Genomic DNA, 22010 nt, shown 5'->3' with positions numbered 1-22010 from the left:
TAATGTGCATCCTAATGGTGATAGTGCCTTCCAGCCTGTACCGATGTGGACTGGTTATCAGTGTAATTGAATTAAAATGACCTCATGGTATTAGTCAACACAAGTAATGGGGACAATGTCACAGCACACGCTTCTACCCAGTAATTACAACACTCTTGTCCATTCTATTTGATTCTGCTCCACATCCGGTGAGAGCTCACCTCGTCTTTGTATTTGGTGATGTAGGAGTAGATCTCGTGCAGCGCAGACATGCTGTTGAACTGGCTGAGGTGCAGGCGGGACTGCTCTGCCAGGTAGGCACTCATGTCCTGATCGCTGATGGCCGGCATACGGGAGATATCGGAGTAATACCTGGAGGAGAGGTTGCACATATCTGTATTCCATCCCAAACTTGACTTACAGGCGGTTGTTAAATATTCTGAATGCAAGCAGTGGCAGCTGGTGACCAGTCTTCTCAGTGGAGGACTGATCCAGTTCCATTTTAATTGTTCAGTGGATGTTTCTCTCAAGGACACTTTAACAGGACAAATGGACATGTGAGGGGTGGACAGGATATCATTCAATAGCACACACAGGTTTAAGATTTTCTGCTTGAAAACTAAGGGACTGAAGGAAAATTATTAGGCAAGAAGAGAGGAGTCAGAGAAGGGGGGCTGTTATGGATTTGTTCTCGGGGGGAGGTGTCTTTTGACTTCGTATCATCCCAGATTTAGATTTGATTTCCCTGATAAGCTGTATTATCCAGCCATCACTGCCTTGGTCATCCCTTAGTAATCATGTAACATAATTCAGGGTGGGGTGAAAATACTGGGTTAAAGTCCATCAGCAGTGTCAGAGCTGCTGCATGTATCCACTCGCTTTATTTAGCAGATCAAAATTAGATGTATTTGTTGTGGTCGCAGCTGCACCTTTCACTCACTCCTAGTGTTTTTCTCTCCTTCGTTTCCTTCCAGCTGCCAATCTACCCGCACTCATCAAGCCCAAGCAGCACATCCAACCCCGATCTTCACTCCAGTCTTCAGCAGATTGTTCAGTTTGTATGTAGTACTAACGCTAAGGCCAAGCTCTCGCCCTCGTCAATATCTTTCTCTTATTTACCTGAACCCAGATTTACTTTGTTTCCTCGTGCCTCAGGTTCATTATGCTCGAGTGACCTCTCCCCGCCTGCCTCGCTCAGCGCCTCACCAGTCCGCCTTCCAGCCAACAGTGAAGCCCTCGCTGGCTGCCCCGCTCCACCGTCAACCCTGGCCCAGCTCTCCATACCCCATCTCACCAACTTCCTGATAAAATTGCCTTTGAACAGTTTCAAGCCTCTTGTCTGAGGTTTCCCTTTGGGTCCTAAATCAACACAACCTCACAATATCATTTTGAGATTATGAGCAAAGAGTTTTGTAGTTAGCTTCACTGTCAAAGGGAGGATAAAGAAAAGATCAACATTAATGCTGAGGAGAGCCTTTTAAATAAATGAATACATATAAATGATGATGAGATATATGTTAAAATTCAGCCTCCTTCCCCATCCCAATCATTTTCATTCAGTCCCTAATGAGGTCCATCCTGTCAGAGCAACCATCAACCTTCACATTATCGACTCAGCGTTGTTGGCTGCTTCCAAGGAGCAAACAGTTCATTGAAAGTGAGACAGGCAGAAAACACACTGAGTGAAAAATGCAGTGTATTAACAATATATCCCACTACTGAGCTGCACTGGGACCTGTTTGCAGAATCCATATCTCAACTATCTCCAGGTTTACTGCAGCAGGGCAGGCCAGGGTTGGAGTGCGGGTTTGGAGGCATAATAGAAACAAGGTTTAACTGTGCCAAATTAAATATCACCTATAAATCCTTATCTCATACTGCCTCCAAATACTCTCTGCAAGCCTTAGGACGTACTGTAGCACATTCAAGAATGTTGCTCGAAATGAAGAAATGGACCATCTACCAGGATACCTTCCTGCTCTTCTGTTTTTAGCTCCTGAGTGCTGCAGCAGCCGAAGAGAGAGAAGAATGCATCTAATTTACTTTTTAACACAGTCCAATCAAATGATTTATTTTTAATTTTTGATGGGATGATGAATTAATTACCATCATCAGTTGTTTCTCTCTGTTCTGTAAACATGGTATCTTGGCAATCTGGATAAAAATCCCAACTCTTCCATCATCAATGCATACTGTGGGAGGAGCTGTTACGCACACTGCCAAACAAAGCTTCTTAAAGAATTCTGGACTCTTCCCCAAAAGTGGAAACAACTGTGGCAAGCGTCGCTGGAGCATAACTTATCTCGAGTTCAGTTAAACATTCTGCAGCTGAATAAAAGATGAAGGGTGAACCAGAGGACATTTTTCAGGAAGCCTGTGTTTGCAGAGAGATGGCAAACAGTTGCTACAAATCTGTCAGTGTTTTCTTACATCATTTTCTTCTTTACAGTTGAAGTGGATTTGAAAATAAAAGGGAATTTTTGTCTTGGACCTGAATTCACATGGCAGGTTTAAAATTTCTTAGACAGAGCTGGTATTATCCAACTGCGTTTCCTACTTATAGGCCCGGAACCAGGTTGCATTTCATGATTTCTTTGCACTAATTTAATCCAGTTATGTGCTCTGACTCAGTTGAAGGCTTTAAATGCTAGTACCAGATAAAGCTCAACCTGTTATGTTCTTATGATCGTACAGTTGTTTTAGCTTGGTACTTAACTTTGATCTCACCACCTCTCTTGAAGACACATTTGCTGTTTAGTCAGCCCTTCCAGCTTCCAACAACCCATATCGAACTTTTTCACTTAGCATTTCCAGCTGTGGATATATTGATTTGCTTCTAATTTAATACAGTTGATTTGAATGTCAGTTTGCCTGGGTTCAACTTTGACTTACCTCTCTACCCAGTTCTTGTAGTTGGGTATGTCTTTAGCGTAGAGAAGCTTATTTGAAGGTGAGTCTTTTCCTAGTTTGTGTTCTGACGTGGAACAGGAGTCCATGAAGGTCTGGGCCACCACAGACAGACAGGCGTCCGTGATGCTGTTCTTATGGATGTCAAATACAAACTGGGGGTTCTTGATGACGTTCACCCAGAACCGCAGAGGAAGACTGGAGAGAAGGAAACATGTAACCATACATAATTAAATGTGACATGGCAATGTCCTGTATTACCATGCACCCTGTCTTATACACCACCATTCCAAGAGACTGAGTACTTTCCTTCAGGTTGATTACGTTACTATTATTAATATTACACTGCATCATTTCCAGCTCTGATTGGTGCATCGTATGCATTAAAACTTGTTTCTCTCATGGTTTACATTCTCAGTAGGGTTCACCATGTTCAGGCAATGCAGCAGCTGACTGGTAGAAAAAACTGGGCAGAACTTCATGAAAAGTTCAACTAAATGCTGTGCAAATACAGTAAAATCTGTTCAAGAAATAAATGTGAATAAATAATTTCTAGAACATATATTGCAATGCTAATCTGTAATAAAATGTAATTCATTCATCTTTGAATTGGTATGCAGTCACCAAGATATTTACTTTCCAGCCATTTGCAAATGGTTTTATAACATTACCATTAACACAATGTCCCAGTACATATTTGGTCCAATATAGGGGCATAAATGAGTATGTTTAGGTAGGTTTGACTCTTCAGTATTTTCTGGAACAATCAATTACTTGTTCGGTCATTAAAATGTCAGAGAAAAGTGGCCATTAAATTTTCCTAAAGCCCAAAGTGATTTCATCAAATTGCTTGTTTTGGGTGACCAACACTCCAAAACCCAGACATTCAGTTTACTAAGACAAAAAAAAGGCAACCAATCCTCACATTTGAGAAACTGGAACCTGGCAATGTTTGGTTAAAAAATAACTGAAACTACTTAAACTTATATTTAAATCAACATATTATTCTAGTATCATTATTATGGTGGGCAGTCACTCAGCCAGCAAGAGGCTCTACTGCAAATGTCACGAGGGCTTAAAGTGAAGAGGCCTGGAGATCTCTCTGTGCTGGAAGAGAAATTCAGAATGGGATGCCATCTTGGAACGCCGTATTCAGTTCCCATGGTACTGTGATCCATTTTTCAGTAGGTACAGGTGAAAAGAGAACAGCTCCCTCACTTACCAGTTGCTCTTCCAGGTATGTCGAACATCGTAGTCTGTGATGGAGTGTTTGTCGGCCTGCTCGTCCAGGAAGTCGAACATGTACTTGATGGCCAGTGGCAGTGCGCTTCCTCTGTGGGCCGTGCTGAAGATGGTCTCAAACAAGTCGTCCACAAATTTCTGTAACGTACCCTAAAGGACGAGGACAGAGAGCAAGGGTTCTGCCTTTATGCTGCTGTGTGGATGACTGTTTCAACTGTAACTTGTAATGGTTTTAAAATGGAAATGAGTTTAGCGCACACATTAGTGGTTTAAAGTGGCTGAGACATTAGATGTTAAGGTTTCACATTGTTCTAAAGAACTGTGAGCTGTGAATCCCTGTCTTTAAGGTGTGGTCTGTCACTGATTTCTTTTGACATTTTAAAACAGGTGATATTGCCTTCGTTTTTAGAGAGTTTTTGTTTGTTTTTTATTACTTGTATTGATTTTGGTCATTCACAAGGATCATTTCTGTGCTACTACTCATGATCATTCCACTCACCCGGAGGAGATGAACATTTTCTGAACATTCAGAGAGAAGGTAGAGGATGACAATAAATATAGTTTCAGTGTGTTGTGAAAGAGAACACAGTGTGGAACTTCCTCTCACTTGTATCCACAGCACCGGAATGGGCCATAAGTGTGTACATTTTTAGTATGAATGGCACCACTGGGAATCCCAGTGATAACTCTGGCTCTGTGACTGTGACAGAATCACAAACAGGAACCTCAGCTCTTAGATTGGGATGGCTCTTTCCTCCAATGACAATGCTTCAATATTACATCAAATGTAGCTAAATGAATTTCCCTAACAACACATTTGTTTCCCAGACTTCTCCATCTGGCAGAATCTATTACCGCGGAAATGTTTGGGGATTGTATTTAGTCAGCCGTTGCGAAATGGAACAGGAATGAATTTTGTCCCAGTTGCGGATCAAAGGACTGAGATCTGCATAGACAAGACGCCCAGGCAGACAGACACAGAAAGACAGCCATGGAGAGACAAGGACAAGATGAGCTTCTCAATTGCATTTGCCTGTTTTTTTCATCATGCATGGCCAAATCTTCAATTCCTCGACAAATTACCCCTCTCCCCATACCTCCTGTATCTGCGTCCCTGTACTCTGCACCACATGTCCACCTGTTATTAATCTGTTTTTTGCTTATTACCAGTGGAAATTGAAAAGCTGGTTCTCTTGTAACTGCTGCCCACTGCTATATGCCCCTCCCCCCTTTACACTAAGAAGGCTCATGTTACTCCACTGCTGAAAAAGCACACGCTGAACCCATTTCAAGAAAACAACTACCTTTCCTATGCAAGGCTGTCTCTGATTTCCTCTCGTAAACCAAACCAGTATGATGTCAAGTCTGTCAAGCTCATCGCACTCACTGCACTGCTGAAGATGAGAAGGAGAAGAAGCCAAGGTGCTCGGTGCTCCTCCTCTCTCAATCTCCACCACCCCCCTTGGTGTGGTTATCTGCTCGGTTTGTCTTACCATTGCTATGCTACAGATACCCAGCTCTATCTGTCCTTGCTGTCATACGACCCCACTCTCGATCCATGTTGGCGTGGATTTCAAATCTGGGCATCGTGATTGATGAACTTTCACTAAGCATTTTTCATCTGCCACTGAATCATAGTGCTTCACATAAATAACATCAGAAAGATGAGGTCTTATCTGACTGAATTTGCTGCTCAACTCCTCGTACGCTGGTTATCTCTGGCCATGCGTCTGGAAGTCTGGTCTTCAGTTCGGTTCACTGTTCACCAACGGCTCCCTCCTGCTGCTCGCTTTAAGTTCAAGTGCTTGTCTACAGAGTGGCCACTTGCATGTCACCTGCCTACCTGAACTCCTTCCTTCAGGTTTATGAGACTTCTCATTCACCATGATCTGCAAGTGAACCACAACTAGTTCTACCATCACTGTGAGGCAAGAAGTCTCAACCCAAACTCTTCTCCTGTGTTGGTAACAGAATGAGTTAGCAAACTCAATTTGAGAGCACTCTTGTAAGAGCAACTACTCACCTAATGTAACCTCTCTTTCTATCTCTCTCTCAAGAAAAAAACCCTTTCTATTTATTTGCTGTATACTTATGTGTTCCTTCATGCTACTTGGCCTCCTTGAGTTACTGTGGCTTGTAATGTGCCTCTTTTGGACGGCACTTTGGACGAAAGCATCAAATGAAGGACTGTAAATGTAAAATGTATATACATTTGCCAGATTTAGGAATGCTTTGAATTTTGATGATGTGATTTAATACATTTTAAGACTCCTCGATGACCTGCATATTTCCACTACCATTAAATAGGTGAGGTGGATCACTCAGCTTTAAATAGCTGATAATGCTGAAAAGATTCCATTAGTGTGAGTCTCACTGGTGAGTTTTACTGTCCCCCAATGGTTCTGAGGGCTGTTTGAGAGTTTTTACATCCTGTTTTGAATCAACTTTTAAAACAGTGGTGTGTAGTTTACTCCTCTGTGTCTTACTTTTGTAGCTAGCAGCCTGGTCAGGTAGATCTCAGAGACCATCTTGCTGCCTCGGTCACCCTCCCTCTGGTCCGAGTGGTCGTGGTTCTTCACCAGATGCCACAATTTGGTTCCACTCTCCAGGTCAGGGGTGATCATGGGTGTTCGGGATCGTAGACTGTCTGGACTACTGGCTGTCCTCAGCATACTTTCTATATCCAGAAACACAAGACAGAATTATTTGGAAGGAATAAGTCTTATTGTGCTGTGATTCAGTGAACAAGAAAAAAAGAGTGATTTGCCTTTTCTTTTTTTTTGTTTGTTTTGATTTTAGGAACCAGCAATTATTACAGCCTATTACTCTCCTCCTGGATGCTTGTAGATTCACAGGTACGTCAACGAATAAACCAATAACCACCCAAAACTCAGTATTTCTTTAATTTTTCTCTCTCAGACTGTGACTCACACTCCCCCTCCCCCGTTCTCTGTCATCTATGTCTGTTTCATTATTCATGGCGTGAGTGTCAAAGTTGATTAGAGCGAAGCAAAGAGATGCATATCTATGACTGTTCCATTTAGGATGGAGAGGGGGAGAGCAACCAGGGAGGTGAGGCGCACAGGGGGGAGAGGACTATCTGCAGAGGAGCTGTTCCTCCTGGGGAAGAAGGATGGATAGAAGAGGTGGAGAGATAAAAGACAGAGCTGCTGATGCATGTTGCAATACCTTTATGTTTGGTGAAAGGGTGGAGTGGGGAGAAGAGAGGAGAGATGACAGGAAAAGGGGGTGGGTGGGCAAAATGGAGAGAGAGACAAAAAGGTCAGGAGAGAGAGGGGTGAAATGGAGAGTAATGGGAGAGCACGGGATAGAAAAGTGAAAGAGGCTGAGTGGGGTTGTTGTTGCTTTTGCCGGCAGGGTGCTGAGTGGCTTTGATTCCAAACTCATCATGGCCACTGGTGGTCAACATTTACCCATGTTCAAAAACACGCCCTCCGACACGCACACGCGCGCACACACACACACACACACACACACACACACACACACACACACACACACACACACACACACACACACACACACACACACACACACACATCCATGCACAAGCACACACCCAAGTTCACAATCGAGCCATAAAGCAAGTAGTAAGTAGCTGCAGCTGTGAATTTTAGCATGGTGAGATGATTCATGAAAATGAACCCTTTGATTTCAGAAATTTAATTTCCTCTATTACATTTCCACTTCACTAATCCAATACAGTGCATGTGTTGTGTGATGCACTGATTCAAAAGTTTCCACTCTTATGTAATTAGACATGCCTCCACATAGATCAACTTCGGAATCAAAGCTATTTGTTGTGAGATAGGACTCAGAGTGGCTATAATCAGTCAATCATATGACTGCTTGTGGCTGCTTGAATCCACAGAGAATTATCACTCGACTGCAGTTCTCCTCATGTCCACAGAGGTTTTTAGTGTCTCTCAGTGATTGTTTTGGTTTCTGGCTGACACCAAACAGCAGACAGACAAGAAATGCCTTTTCTCATCAGTTGGTGGAGAACAAAACAGAGCTAAAAAAGAGAGATAATATTTATTATCAGGTGGCCACACACCCAACACCACATGGACGTCAATGCTGCTCCACATCTTCTGGATGTGTAACTCGGTAACTGTTTGCTATGGTAACACATTTCGATGTGATTGTTTGTCAGCATGTTTCTGGTGCTCCCAAGTGGTTTAAAAAACAGTTATTGCAGGTGTAAGTCAACGTCCATGCCTTATGGGGAGTGGTGAAAATAGTCACCTTTCCACACACACTGTCATTGTCCTGACCTCTCTGGTGATTCGCATAGTGATGAAAATAGAATATTACCCATTTTGCTGAAGACCACCACTTTGCTATTTGATGACTGTGTTAGAGCAAAAAGCAGAGGTCTCACTCTCCTACTATTTTCAGGTACCACTATGGTCTTCAGAATCTGCCCTCGCTGGATGAAAGCACACAACATACAACTGAAACATGATTCCAAACGCACACAATGGGGTGATGTTATGTTAAAGTGTTATATTACATATGTTACAGGAATATTCCAACCTAAAATTGCTGTGTGTAGTTTCAGAAAAACTCCAGGTTGCTGTGAATCTACAGCAGAGCAGTCGCAGTGGTAACAGCTGTGCATACCTGAGGCTCACCGCCCACTTTGTGTCAGAGGGTCCAGTTTTTCACTACAGAGTAATTTATCCTCTACATAGTTTAATTCACCAGTGAAGTAAACCATATTGATGCCAGGCCTCCATCTACTGCTGACTGCCAGGTGTCCTCTCTCTTTCTCTCTCTCACTCTGTCAGATGGGGATCAAGATGTCTGCTTTAATGCCTGTCATTTATGGAGTGCTTGGAAATAGCCATGGAATGGCCTTGGCCTGGGCTGATAGCGATGGATAAAAAGGATTGCTACTCACAAGGAGTGAGGTGAACCCCCCCCCAAACCAATGGAGCCCAATCATGGCCACAATAAACAAAGAGAAAGAGAGAATGAAAGAGTTCGAGGTTGTGGGGGGAGGTAGGCAGTTGGAGAGATTGATCCATTGACAGAAGGTTCTAAATAGCATCCAAGAGGAGAATGGGAGTCGTACCGTATCTACTGAGGCTCTTGGTGAAGGTGGAGGAGTTGGAGATGTTATAGGCAGAGTTCTGCTTTGGCACCAGGGCGATCACTGAGCCATCTGTTACCTGCACATCAAAACACACATCAAAACACTCAGCGTATGAATCCGCCTTTGCTGTCGACTCTTGCTTGTGCCTGCTTCATGCCCTCCTGTACCTGATAGTGAGCCAGCGTGTTGAGTCTTTTCCAGTCGTTGTCGATCTTCGTTGTCACATCTTCATCTTGCAGAATGATTCTGGCCATGCGACCTTGACGCCATTCTTCAGAAAGAGGGAAGAGGGCGTTACACGAGTGTGTTTGATTTAGTCTTTCAGAACATTTTGCAGTGAGGTCAGATATCATTTCACTTGTTTCTGAATGCTAAGTGTTATCTTGATCCCTGGAAAAATCCACCTTTGCTCAGGTTACTGTATGAGAAAACAGCAAAACGTGAACTGTACACAAGTCGCAGTGTTTCTGTAGCGATGTGGTTGGCTGAGCTCTCTTGGCACCTGTGCACATCTGATCCAGTTATCAAACAGTATGCATGCACGTACAGAACAGTATCTTACCCAGGTCCATATCAGACGCCTTGGGCCTCTGTGAATAGGGGCTGCCCTTGTAAACAGCATCGAGCAGCTTCTCTTTGACCTGAGTGATGGTGTCACAGTTCAGACACTTGACCGTCACCTCGGGGGCATTCTCATTCTCTGGGTTTACACAGTGCAACGTCTGGCAGAAAAACAGGTGGACACAAAGGGAAATGGAAACAGACAACAGAAATCAGGCTTAAGCAGAGACGCTGCAAGAACACCGCCAACTAGATTAGAGATGTTTGGACGATTGTCTGGATCATTGTTTAGGTGCATTTGACTGTACCCGACAGCATTTTCACATCTAGTTTGTTTGCAGCAGCTATTTTAAAACTTGGACATTTTCCTAGCCCTTTCAGTTTGGGGCTATAATAACTCAGCACTTGCACTTAGGTGCTAAACAACTGAAGCACATCCTGTGGACATGTAGGTCTGTCTGTATGTTTCCAATCCACACCTGAAGTGAGTGCTTTGTTTGGAGAGAGAATGTGATTAACGCCGGGCAGAAGTTGGGTCGGTTCACGGCCAGCTCATGTTCTCCCTCCAAACACGAGTGATGCTGAAGCTCTGTGCTTATTCTGGAAGAAATCATTCCCCACAGCAGACTCCTGACCAATTAAGCAAACGGCGGCTGCCACAGTTCAGCTAATGATTGGTTAGAGCTTGCTTTAAAATTTGCATCATTGTCATATGTGACTAAAGCTTAACGACCCACCGAGAGATTGAGAGCAAGGCAGACAAGCCTCAAGACACGATAAGTTTACTGACCAGTGTTTTGTAGTCAATCTGCTGCCTGATGAGCTTGTCCTCGCTGAGGGAGTAGCGGGCTTCTCCTGTGATGGCGTCTATGGGTCCCTTCTCCATCTGCTGCTTGATGGCACAGTAAAGCATGAACAGAGGCTCCCCAGCACACTCCTGATGAGGAAGAAGACAGGAAGAGAGGAGTTGCCAGCAGTTCAACCAAAAACTGATTCTCCTCTTTCACAGTCTTTCATTTGAATAATTGTTAGAGGCCTGAAGAGGGAAAACCGCACCGTAATTCACAACAAAAAGGAAACATTAGAGAAAATCCAGAGAAAATGGAGAATGTTTTTTCCCTTTGAATCCCATGAATCATTTCATACCACTCAACCTTGTGGTTCTAGCTTTCTGGTTGGGGAAAATATAGTAAAAATGTGCTAAATGGCAGTATACCGCAATATATCCACATGATAACTCAGTGATCTGACTTAAAGCCAGTTCATAAAAACATCTATATCTGCTCGACTGACAACTGTTTAAGGCTGTTGCAAATCAAAATGAACATCTCCACAATTGTTTGAGCTGGGAAATTACTTTGACTACCAGCATAAATGAGTCCATCCACAGTTCATCTTATCTGCATATTGTGTCGTTAAATAAGGTCAAATTACGAGCGGGTTTGGCATGTCTGGAAAACCATGAAGAGGAGAGAACTTAAGTGTTTGTGCTGCTGGACTTGGGATAACGGTGGAAGAGAAAACATTTTTGGAACTGCAACTGTGCATTTATCCCACAAGAGGAACGTTGCACCAAACAGCCTGACGTTTTCAGCTCAACATCAATGACTGAATTACTTTGACTAGATTATTGCTTACTTAAAGTATTACTGCTGCTTCAATCATATCGCACTGAGCTGTAGTGAAGCATTAAAAGTCAGTAAAATGAGGAGGCCACTGCGGTAAAAATCATGTGGAACATGACATGTAGAAAGCTCAGCACAACATATGCGACATATTTTTCTCTCACTCACTGTAGTCTCTCACCCTCCTTATGTGTCAGTATAACACAGATTTTACACCTCTTTTTCCCAGATATGACATTTCAGATCAAGCTTTCTCTGCAGCAGTCGTCAGTTTCCCGGTGTTGCAGCTTTCTGTAATATTTCCCTTGTCCTCCTCCCACATTTTGTGGCTCGAAATATGCCTTTAAATTTGGGTAGCACGGTGGAATAAGTGCTACCCAAACTGTTGCTTCACAGCTAGAAGGTCCCCGGTTCAAATCCCGCTGTGAGCGCTGGTGGCTGCTGGCTCCACCATGCCTTTGGTGCCTGCTGCTCGAGGAAAAAGGGGGCGTGGAGTTTGCATGTTCTCCCCGTGTTCACCCGGGGTTTCCTCTGTAATAACCCCCACTAAAAACATGCAAGATCACCGCCTGACCAATGGTAATGAAGAGTACTGGTCCCCGGGCGCTGGCAGCCCAACGCTCCTGGTCTGCCACAGAGGATCCACAGACCGAGGATGGGATAAATGCGGAAAAAAAATAATTTCATGGGAAGCATGGCGCATAGTGTGCAACTAACTACTAACTGTGTGATGTGATTAATAAAGTACGTTTCTTCTTCTTCTTCTTCTTCTTCAAATACACGTTGCATGAGACCAGACTGTGCCGCTTTTCCTCCATTTTGCTGGCATAAAAACTCAGTGTGGTCTTTGGTAAATAAGGATAAATGCAATTTGACTGTTAAGCGCCTGAAAAAGGGCCACAAACCCTGAGCAAATATCCCCATCTGTGTCTAGTGGCAGAAATTTTCCACTTTCGTTAAACTATTCATGACAAATGCAGGCTGTTTCTGAGGCCATATGTGAAATGTGTGTAAAATGTAGGTTGACATGCCAAGATACTCCTCTCTCTCTCTTGGCATGCAAAGAGCAAACCCCAGAGCAGCAGATCTCTAATGTGGATTTTAGGTCCATAAGTAAGCAGGTTTCCTTTCCAATCAAACACAGCACCATCCGCATATGCAGGTACGCGAGTGACGTGAGTTAATGCGACGTTTGTTGTTTAAGTCGCGGCAGTCAGAAACCAGCCCAGAAGATGCAGATGCTGCGATACAGCTACTGAATTTTTAGAAATCAGATCTAAAAATCACGACTGGCGCATGAACCCTGAGTGATCTCTTTCTTTCTCTTTCTGTCTCGAGGACGGACTGAAAGCAGTGTTACATAAACCTCTGAAGTCCTCTCCCATCTTTTACACGTCAGAGGTTATGCGACCGGACACAGATGTTATAAATATGTTTCCCACTCACCCCTCTATCAAAGGCACTTGTCAATCAATAGTGTCATTAGTCATCACTCGGGCCCATGGAAAACACTCCTGACTGAAGCAGCAGCAGCAGTTTAGAGGGGAGAGAGAGGACACATCACGGCCGATACTCATCCTGACGAGAGCTTAATGATCGGTCGCGCGGTGCTCAGGGAGATACTTCAGACAGTGTGTGTGTGTGTGTGTGTGTGTGTGTGTGTGTGTGTGTGTGTGTGTGCGTGTGTGTGTGTGTGTGTTGGAGATGCATGAGGTCCTGATGAGAACAGGGAAAGTACTAATTCATCTGTCTCACCTTCATGCACACTTCTCAACTCACTTTTTCTTCTAGCACACTTTTTTCCCTTCTCTGCCTGTAATACCATTCCTCAACCTTTGCTGTTCTTTCATCGTCCTCTCTCTCAAACACAGTAAGTGTGTTTTTCTTGTAGCGACTTTTGATTCTATATATGATGCAAATCTATTGAGGTTTATGAGCTTTACCGGGTTAAGGCAGTGAATTATACGTCACATCAGATGTTGGGATAGTAGCTACCGGTTGTGGTCAGATGTTTGCCTTCATGCTGTTTGATGGCTTTAACCACAATGGGCCTTTAATATGGAAACAAGGCAGCGTCTGACATTTGTACGATGTCGTAATGACCGTTGAGTGCAGCTGTCATCATTCTGTTTTCATCCTTACTTGCACTTAAGTCAATCAGTGTTTTTTCAGTCCTTGTTTTTTTTCCTTGGAACCTTTGTTTGTTTCCAGCTATAATCAATAATCTAATATTAACAATGGGACACATGCCGATGTGTTCACTCCACCGACGGGTTTTGGCCACCTTCTCTGCTGCCACACGCACAAAATGTTGATGTTTTCACACCGTTCAAGCGAATATTTTCCAATAATTGTCTGTCCTGATTTATCAGGCACTTCTAACAAAAGTGACAGTGCATCATATGTTTTGAGTCATCATTCTCAACCCAAGTGTATTTCTCCTCGACATAATGAAAGTTCTTTTTTGGGACAAGTCTGCCTGTGTTTGTCTTCATGCCGCATGCTCAACTCATATTCATGCGAGGACAGACACAGGCAGAGCAAAGTGAAGTGAGACGTAGCAACAAGCAAGGCAATATCTGCAAAATTATTTAGATGACGTGCTGTTTTTGTTTTGTTTTGTTTGCTTTTTCGAGCACTTGCCTAATTGGGCAGCATGGTGATTGTTTTTACTGGCTCCAGGCCATTGGACGGTTCTTCTCGTTGGACCGTACTCTATGCCCTCCTTCACCTCTTCCACTCATCTCACCATTTGAGCAGAGTTGAGCGACCACATGTGGTGCTACTTACAAACTAATGTTCCCAATGTTCTGGACACGATGACAAAAACAACATCTGATGAATTTGTGCTTCAAACGTGGATGAATGACGATCTGTCCTTTTTCGGTTGTCCCTCATTGTCCCTTTCTACCTTCCTGCTAACAATATATGTCCTTGTCTTAATTTATTTCACCCTTTCTTTCATTACATGAATTCCCTCCGCTCCTCCTCCTTTTTCTCTTCTCTTTTTACATCGCTTACACTACGATGCCTTTTGTCCTTTATCTCCTACCTCCTTCCTGCCTCCCCCCCCTTCCCTCTTCATCTTTTTCCTTTACTCTTCTGAACTAATAATTGTCATGTCCCCCTCTTCTTCTTCCCTCTCCCCAACACCTCTGACACCCACCTCTAACCCCTCTCTCCTCTTCCTTCCCACCTCTTCTGCCAACCATTCCCCTCTCTCTTGCTTTCCTCGTTCCGCCACCGCACGCTTTAAGAACCTCGTTAGCATCTGGGCCAATTAGGTGGGCAGCTGCTAACGAGACAGAGCGAGCATACATCACACCGTTGTGCTCTCGCTTCAGCTTTCGCCTTCCTCGCTCAGCCGCTGCATGCTTGTCTACAGAATTTGCCTTTACTCCATATAGTGGCTTCATTAAGGCTCCCTAATTGTAATGTGACATTTACATTTTAGAAATATAATGATGGCTCTTGCTTTACAGAGAAAATAGGCTTAGATTCCTAAATCACTAACAATCAGAAACTATAAATCAGCAATGCACAAGCCAGGGATGTTTTACATTCGTTATTTTCTCTGTAAAAAAATAGAAAAGTAAAAAGGATCCAAGTCTCAGTTTTGGTGCACTTCGGAACATTGTGAGCACATTATAAATGCATACGCTATAATTATGCTATGTATACAATTACACTCAATTTAATGCCATCTTCTGCGCAGATTCTCCCAAAAGTACTCAACTCCCGCCTTTTTTTTTTGCTTCCCATGTGACTTAAATAATTACCACATTGCACTTATGTGATTAGGATTATAATGGCATATGATGACAACTTCAGGTCTTACAGTTTGTAATTAGAGTGTGGGGAGGAGAAGAGAAGCTCGAAGAAGAGCCAGAGAAATATCAGAAAACATTTTCTGACTGGACTCGCTCTCTTTATACAGTACAGGCTCTAAAAGTGAGAGACGGGAAGAGGGGACGAGGGACTGCAAGCATGAAGGAAAGGGGGGGAGGGGGCGCGTGAGGACATCGCACCCCCTGGTGAGGCAAATGACCTTAAGGCAAAGAGCAGACTGACAGCGGAATAATGACAGAAACCACACCACATGATGAAAGAGAGATCAGAGGAAGAGAAGATGTGAGCTAAGAGAACGACACAAGGATCAGTGAAGAGGACGTGTCGGCTACAACAATGAAATTATCAGAGTGGAGAGGATCTGTGGACTAAAATAAGGACATTGAAACATTGGAGACGTGCTGCTGGGAGGCTTTGATGATTTACTGTACATATACTGCACTGGCAAGGCAAGAAAATATGTGGCTGAAACAGGAAAACCCTTTTAATAACCACAGTGAGATAAATGCAACAGGGAAATAATATAAGCCAGAGGCATTTAATAAAACTCTAACACAGCCAGTATAAAAGCATTTAAAACAGTGCACAGTATAAATCCACTTCAGATGATCGCTATTAATCAGCGTTTAAAAGATATAAGGATACCATATTATCATGCCTTGTTGTTGGGGCTTACCTTGAGGAACTTATACAAGAGGAATGTAAACCAGTTGGTCAGCATCTTCTCAGCGACGGACTCCGTTCTGACACACAGAGGAAAAACAACAAAATGTTTGAAAAGGGACATTTCAAAATTTATGGAGCACCACGTTTATGAAAACAATTCGCTTGGACAATTCAGGGAACATCATTTCTGAGTTCCTTGGATGAGCTCCATCATTTTGTATTGATTACAGGTAAAATATGTTTAAAGTTTGGTGACAGTTTAGTTTTAGCTGGTGGGACTGTAAAGATTCAGCTTGTGGTTCACTTATTCTTCTTTTCTGTAAACTATGATTGAGACACACATACACAGTGAAGTACTGTAATTTCCCCTGTCCTTGTGTCTTTCTGTCTGAGTCTCGGCCTTCTCCTTCATCATCTTTCCACCAGGTTATTTATGTGATATCTTTGTGTTTGTCTGGTTTATTTTATCCTAATGGCATCCCTCATTTCTTTTTTGCCTCTGTGCTCATCTATTCGTCCTTCTTCGCTGTAAAACACTTTAAGCAACTCAAGAAAAACCCGAGTTCCCCTTCTGCATTAAACATATGAGTTTAGAGAACTTGAGAAACAAACTAAGACATCCAATTCAATCAACAACCACTTGTAAGTTCTGAAATATGACGATAAAAGCTGAGTTTATTCCACTAAATTCCTGCATGATGTTGTCTCTAGTTGTGCAACATCTCTCCACATCTTCCTCACCTCCTGAGCAGCAGCTTGGGATGGTTTTTGCTCTCCAGGTTTCTGTCTATCAGGTCTGACAGCAGCTGTTTCAGGACTCCGGTGGCGTACTCCATCTCCCCCTGCAGGGCTGTCATGATCAGAGATGCTACGTTGCCTCGGTCGCGCATTGAAAATGACCTGGAAATACATAAAAACTCGACAGTGAGGTTCAACATAAATATTTCACAAACGATATCCCCAGTTTTTGTTGAGCCACTGTTCCTCAAAATGCATGTGCACCATTAACCTCCTAACTGTTCGTCTAAAATATTAATGCAATCTTAATCAAACTCTGTTTTGCCATAAACCATTTGGCTAAGTGCTTTACGGTAATTTTGGAGCTGCTAAAAACTTATTCTGGTGATCAGTTTGCCTTTCCTGTTGTAATCCAGCACAGCCTTTGGTGTCACATTTGTCAAATTAAATAGGTAATAAAAGCACGCTTTCATGAAGACAAATAATTCCCCAAGAGAACTTTCTGTTGTCTGAAACCTATTATCCAAAAATGTAATTACAATATTTATTCCTAACAAAAGGCAGCATTACGCCCACAGCATAGCGCAATGAGTGCACCATAGATTCCACAGGGGAACTTTGATAGCTTTAAGTAGTTGTCAACCTGAAATAAACGAGCAGTCTCTCATCTCTCTCTCATCTCTGCTATCGTGAAGACCTTTCTGCTTTTACTGGAACCTGTTCCCATTGATGGAAGGCTCTTGAATGATATTACATAATTTAATTTTGCTCTTTGGTTATTTCAAAAATGGTAGACTGTTTTTATCAAATAGTAGAAATCCCTTTTGTACTCATATACCACAAAACAAAAACATACAGTCGAACAGAAAATGACTGAAGAAAGACAGACACCTCTGAGCCTCCAGGGTGCGTATGAACGTCAGGAGGAAGTGCTTCTTCGTCAGCAGCTGGCCAAACAGCGTCAGTGCCTTCTCAACATTTGCCTGAACCTGAAGAAAGACACAGCAACAGACAAAAGATTAATGGCACTCAAAAGCAATTTTCTACATATAAAGACAAGAAACTACATGTTGTTCAAATGAGCAGTGACTCCTTTGTGTTTTGCTTATGATCATTTATATGTTTGGCCTTCACTATGCAGAATGACGAAGGCTGTTTTCATCTTCTAAAGCAGGAACGGTTCTCTGAGCTGAAGTTAAATCTCAATCATTCCTGTAAAGTTAGCCGTAAATGCCGATCTAAGGCATACCTACACTAAACTGAAAACTGTTCTTGAACCATTTGGAGTATATGCATGATTTTGGTCTCTTTGCACCATAGCAGTCAGAATCACTGTAAGTGCTCCAGGCATTGAGTAATAGAGGTTTGAACACATTGAAGCAGAAGGTCTTCATTTTCGCTCGAATGTTTTTTTGCAAATAGATGCTTGCAGATGACTATATCTGTGGCTAGGACACAGCATGAAGCTTTACACTTGTCCAAGTTCAATAACATCTGATAACAATACAGAAAAATAGATAAATATAGATAGAGATATTATTTAATGGACAGTTGGTCAAGTGAGGTGTCAATTGAGAGGTAAGACATCAGCTATGCATACATGCTTACTGGAGTTATGACAGAGAAAATGTGGAGGATTAGCGCATCATGATTAAAAAAATCACAATCCTTCAGTTTGAAAGATCAAATCAAAACTGCAATTAACATACAGGCTTTATGTATAAAGTAGATTCTGATTCTGCAGTCATGGCACTCGTTCTGTACTCAGACATTTTTTTCCACTCTCTATGATGAGCTGAGATTGGCTTGTAAACAGCAAGGTAAGACTGATTGGCTACTCTCTCTCTCTCCCGCTGCACCGCTGTGTGCTGCTGTCTAAGTGATTCTCAGTTGTTGCTCTACAGATGATTTTAGCAGACAATTTGACATAATTGCCCTCTTGACATCAGGGGGTGGATGGGTCAAAGCATCCTCCAGTTGAATATCGATGAGACGAGAATGTTAATCACGGTTCCTGACCCACTCATGTACTCATGAACAAGTTGCCTTTGTCTGGGGATCGTTTTTTATTAGACTTTTGTAGAACACTAATGTATGTAAATTTCCTATTTTGATCGCTCAGACCTTTTCCAATAACATTCACCACTCACTATCAGTTCTATTAATTGAAAGCCCTTAACTGAATCTTTTAATAACACTTCAACAACTCGGGCTTTAAATCTGTTGAAGGAACTTTCTAAAAAATGTCTAAAGCCTAATCGGACAGGCATGAACCAGCCAAACATGAGAAAGATTCTCCTGTCACACAGAAAAGGAGAGGAAGGAAGAAGCGTCGAGTCATAGCAGGATTGTATGTGTGTGTCAGGGTTGGTGACAGAGGTGCACCCTGCTTGTTCCACTGGCTGGCACCTGTCACTACTCATCAACAACACACTAAACCCCCTGAAGACACCTCTCTGTCGCTCACTTGCTCCGTCTTCCTCGCCGCTCTAATTCTCTCCCTCGCACTTATTGTTTACTGTTTCACATCATTGGTTTTCCCCCCCCATTTTAATTTCTCCTGCTCTTAGTTTTTGTGTGTCTCTCACAATGACACATACATCATTTCCACCTCTCTCTCTCTCTCTCTCTCTCTCCCCTTCTCTCTCTCATCATGCTTTTGGACCACTGTTACATCTATTCTTTCTCTCCTCCGATGTGCTATAATAAAGTGTCCGGGCCTCTCGCTAAAGTGCTAAATGAGATTCTCGGGCCTCCAGGGTGGATACTGAGTGTTGTCTGTGTGTTTGAAAAGAAAGAGCGAGAGCAAAAGAGCACAAGAAAGAGAGACAGATGGAGATGCATGTAGATACTGCACACGCTGAAGTCTTTACTGTATTTCAAGGAGAGAGACAGAAAACGTATATTAAGTTATCTGCAAGACTGTTCATGTGTACTGCATGTAATGTGTGTGTGTGTGTGTGTGTGTGTGTGTGTGTGTGTGCGAGCGTCAGCAGTGTGTAGTGTGGCTGTCTAGCTTAGGGGAGAGAGCAGTCACACAGAGCAATAAAGCTAGGAGCATTGGTTTACACAGGCCATTGGATTACAACGGCAACCCCTGGGGGAAATACAGAGGGAAGGGGAAGGAAGTCTAGACATAACTATAAAAAAACGTAAGATCCCTTTTCCTCTCTGCCTCCCTGATGCCTCAAATTAAAGGTGGACTCCGCTTTTGGGAATTTTCATCAGGGGACATTTTACCCACATTGTCATGTCTCTAGACCTTTTTTCGATTAGGTAAAAAAAGCCAAAAACTTTTGATGTTTGTTGATATTGATGTTTTATGAACGTGTAGTCTGACTGGTTGATAACTGACATAATAAAGCTTGAAAAGCGCCAATGACTCAAAACCAAGCAAGTTTCGAATATTAGTCCTTGTACCCTGTGCATGACAAAGATGTCAGGCTTTAGAATAACAGTCCAGGGCAGGCCTGGGTTCTGATAGGCAGTTTCTATCTGGTTCCCAGATATCAGAACTGCCTATCTTTAAGGAGCAGTGTGCAGGATTTAAGGGCATCCAGTGGTTAAGTTGCAGACTGCAACCAACTGAATAACCCTTGAGTCACCTTTCAAGTGTGTAGGAGAACCTATGGTTGGAAAAAATGTTTGGTTTGTCCATTCTGAGCTACTGTTGAAACACGGAGGTGGCGGCCTCTGTGGAAGGGGACCTGCTGCCTCTGTCGATGTAAAAAGCTCATTCTGAAACACATTTCTTCTTCTCAGGTGATTATTCCCTAATGAAAACATACCTTTAATCACGTTTTTAAACTGACCTATTTGTGGTTGTTTTGGTTAATCTTGTTAAAAATCTGAATGCGTGTTGTGAGATGTTTAAAGTGCGCGCAGTACAAAAACTAAAACAGCTTTTCTCAAAGTCAGTGTTTGGATGCAGGACTTCAAGCATTAGTTAATTGAATGGGTCAAATAATGACTGTGGGACCAGGTTAATGAGGAAGTTTTGTGTGATGGTGTGTTTCCATTAAGGGTTTTATGAATAAATGAAAACTAATGCCTGTCACGTCTTACTGTTGGAGATGCGCACCCATCCTTTTCATAAAGGTGGCACGATGAGCAGAGTTACTGTCACCAGGAATGAAAGTTAGGGCGGATGATGAACTGAATCTAGCGGTTTGAGAGGCGAGTCTATACATACAGTAACATCACCAAATTCACGACAGACAAGAAGATGGCCTCAATTATCTGCTTCCTACCAAGCAGAAGAAAATTAGCTCTATCCCCACAAATATCCAGTTTCTTGTCTGAGAAGTCTGCTGACAAGTGTGTCAATGTGAAATTTTGAAGTGACTTTTTAACTTTGTGGTTCAAGGTTCAATATTGGGCCTTGAACCTGGTGCTTCAGTACTGACAGTCGTAAAAATAGAAAAGGATGATTTCCCAAAATCATACTCTGCTGTATGAAGCAGGTAGTCCTGAAACCATTTACAAGACTACGAGTCAAAAGCAATATCACATAGCCTCTGGAGCATAGTATGATCAATAGTATCAAATGCTCTTCTTGTTAAATCTAGAGAGAGGGCAGATTTCCCTTTTTCAACAGCACATACAGCATCGTTTGTAACGTAATAGCAGTCACAGTACCATGTAGCTTGTTGTGGATTTAACACAGATGTCACAAGAGGAATAATTTGAGCTGATTATTAATTAATCACTCCAGGACTGAACAAGACAGTTTGGAAATTGGCCGATCATTTCTTTTGTCACCACCCTTATGCAGTGGGTCAAGATGTGCAGATTTCCAGACCTGAGGGATCACTCCGGTAGAATGGAGAGATTAAACAGATATGTAATTTGTTCAGCAATGAATGGAGCACAGGGCTTTAAAAGTGAGCCTCTAGTTTATCCTCCCCAGTTGCTTTCCTGCAATCGATAGCTTGAAGCACCTCCCGAACAGCAGAGGAAGTGAATGCCTGTAGGGTGGACCGACAGGTACACTTTAAGGAGGGTACACAGGCCGACGGATGACTGTTAAGAGCAGATCCAGGAGACATCGTATCAAACTGATTCCCAGCACCAACAAAATATGTGCTGAAAGAATTGCAAATCTCTGATTACTTATGTATTAAGCAGTCATTAACTGTAACACGAGAAGGAATAGATATAGAGCATTTGTTTTTATTTAATTTAATGCTTTCCAAAATGTTGACAGGTTCGTTAGAGAGCTAGAGATGAATTCTATGTGATAATTGGCCTTTGCTTTTCTCAAGGAGGACGCACATCTATTTCAGAGTTGTCTTAAGGTCAGCCAGCAGGCTGCTTCACCA

The 22010-nt window shown here is 42.7% G+C and overlaps 1 protein-coding gene across 2 annotated transcripts in view; it reads right to left on the bottom strand.

Annotated features, from left to right (window-relative positions):
* Nucleotides 1–22010, bottom strand: part of plxna1a (plexin A1a) — a 248462-nt gene that overhangs the window by 3215 nt on the left and 223237 nt on the right. Inside the window, exons 22-32 of one of the 2 annotated variants that reach the window (XM_070968471.1) lie at nt 17581–17678; nt 16693–16851; nt 15962–16028; nt 10602–10748; nt 9813–9972; nt 9418–9521; nt 9230–9326; nt 6615–6805; nt 4109–4278; nt 2872–3084; nt 201–351 (exon numbers count right to left, since the gene is read on the bottom strand). In XM_070968471.1, coding sequence (XP_070824572.1) covers nt 201–351; nt 2872–3084; nt 4109–4278; nt 6615–6805; nt 9230–9326; nt 9418–9521; nt 9813–9972; nt 10602–10748; nt 15962–16028; nt 16693–16851; nt 17581–17678 — 1557 coding nt within the window. The remainder of the gene's footprint in view (nt 1–200; nt 352–2871; nt 3085–4108; nt 4279–6614; nt 6806–9229; nt 9327–9417; nt 9522–9812; nt 9973–10601; nt 10749–15961; nt 16029–16692; nt 16852–17580; nt 17679–22010) is intronic. The other variant, XM_070968472.1, reaches the window with a different exon arrangement.

This window comes from Chaetodon trifascialis, chromosome 8, assembly GCF_039877785.1.
Source record: "Chaetodon trifascialis isolate fChaTrf1 chromosome 8, fChaTrf1.hap1, whole genome shotgun sequence".
In the NCBI taxonomy this organism is placed as follows: domain Eukaryota; kingdom Metazoa; phylum Chordata; class Actinopteri; order Chaetodontiformes; family Chaetodontidae; genus Chaetodon; species Chaetodon trifascialis.
The sequence above is the reverse complement of the archived record's forward strand: the minus strand, read 5'-3'. Positions and strand labels throughout refer to the sequence as shown.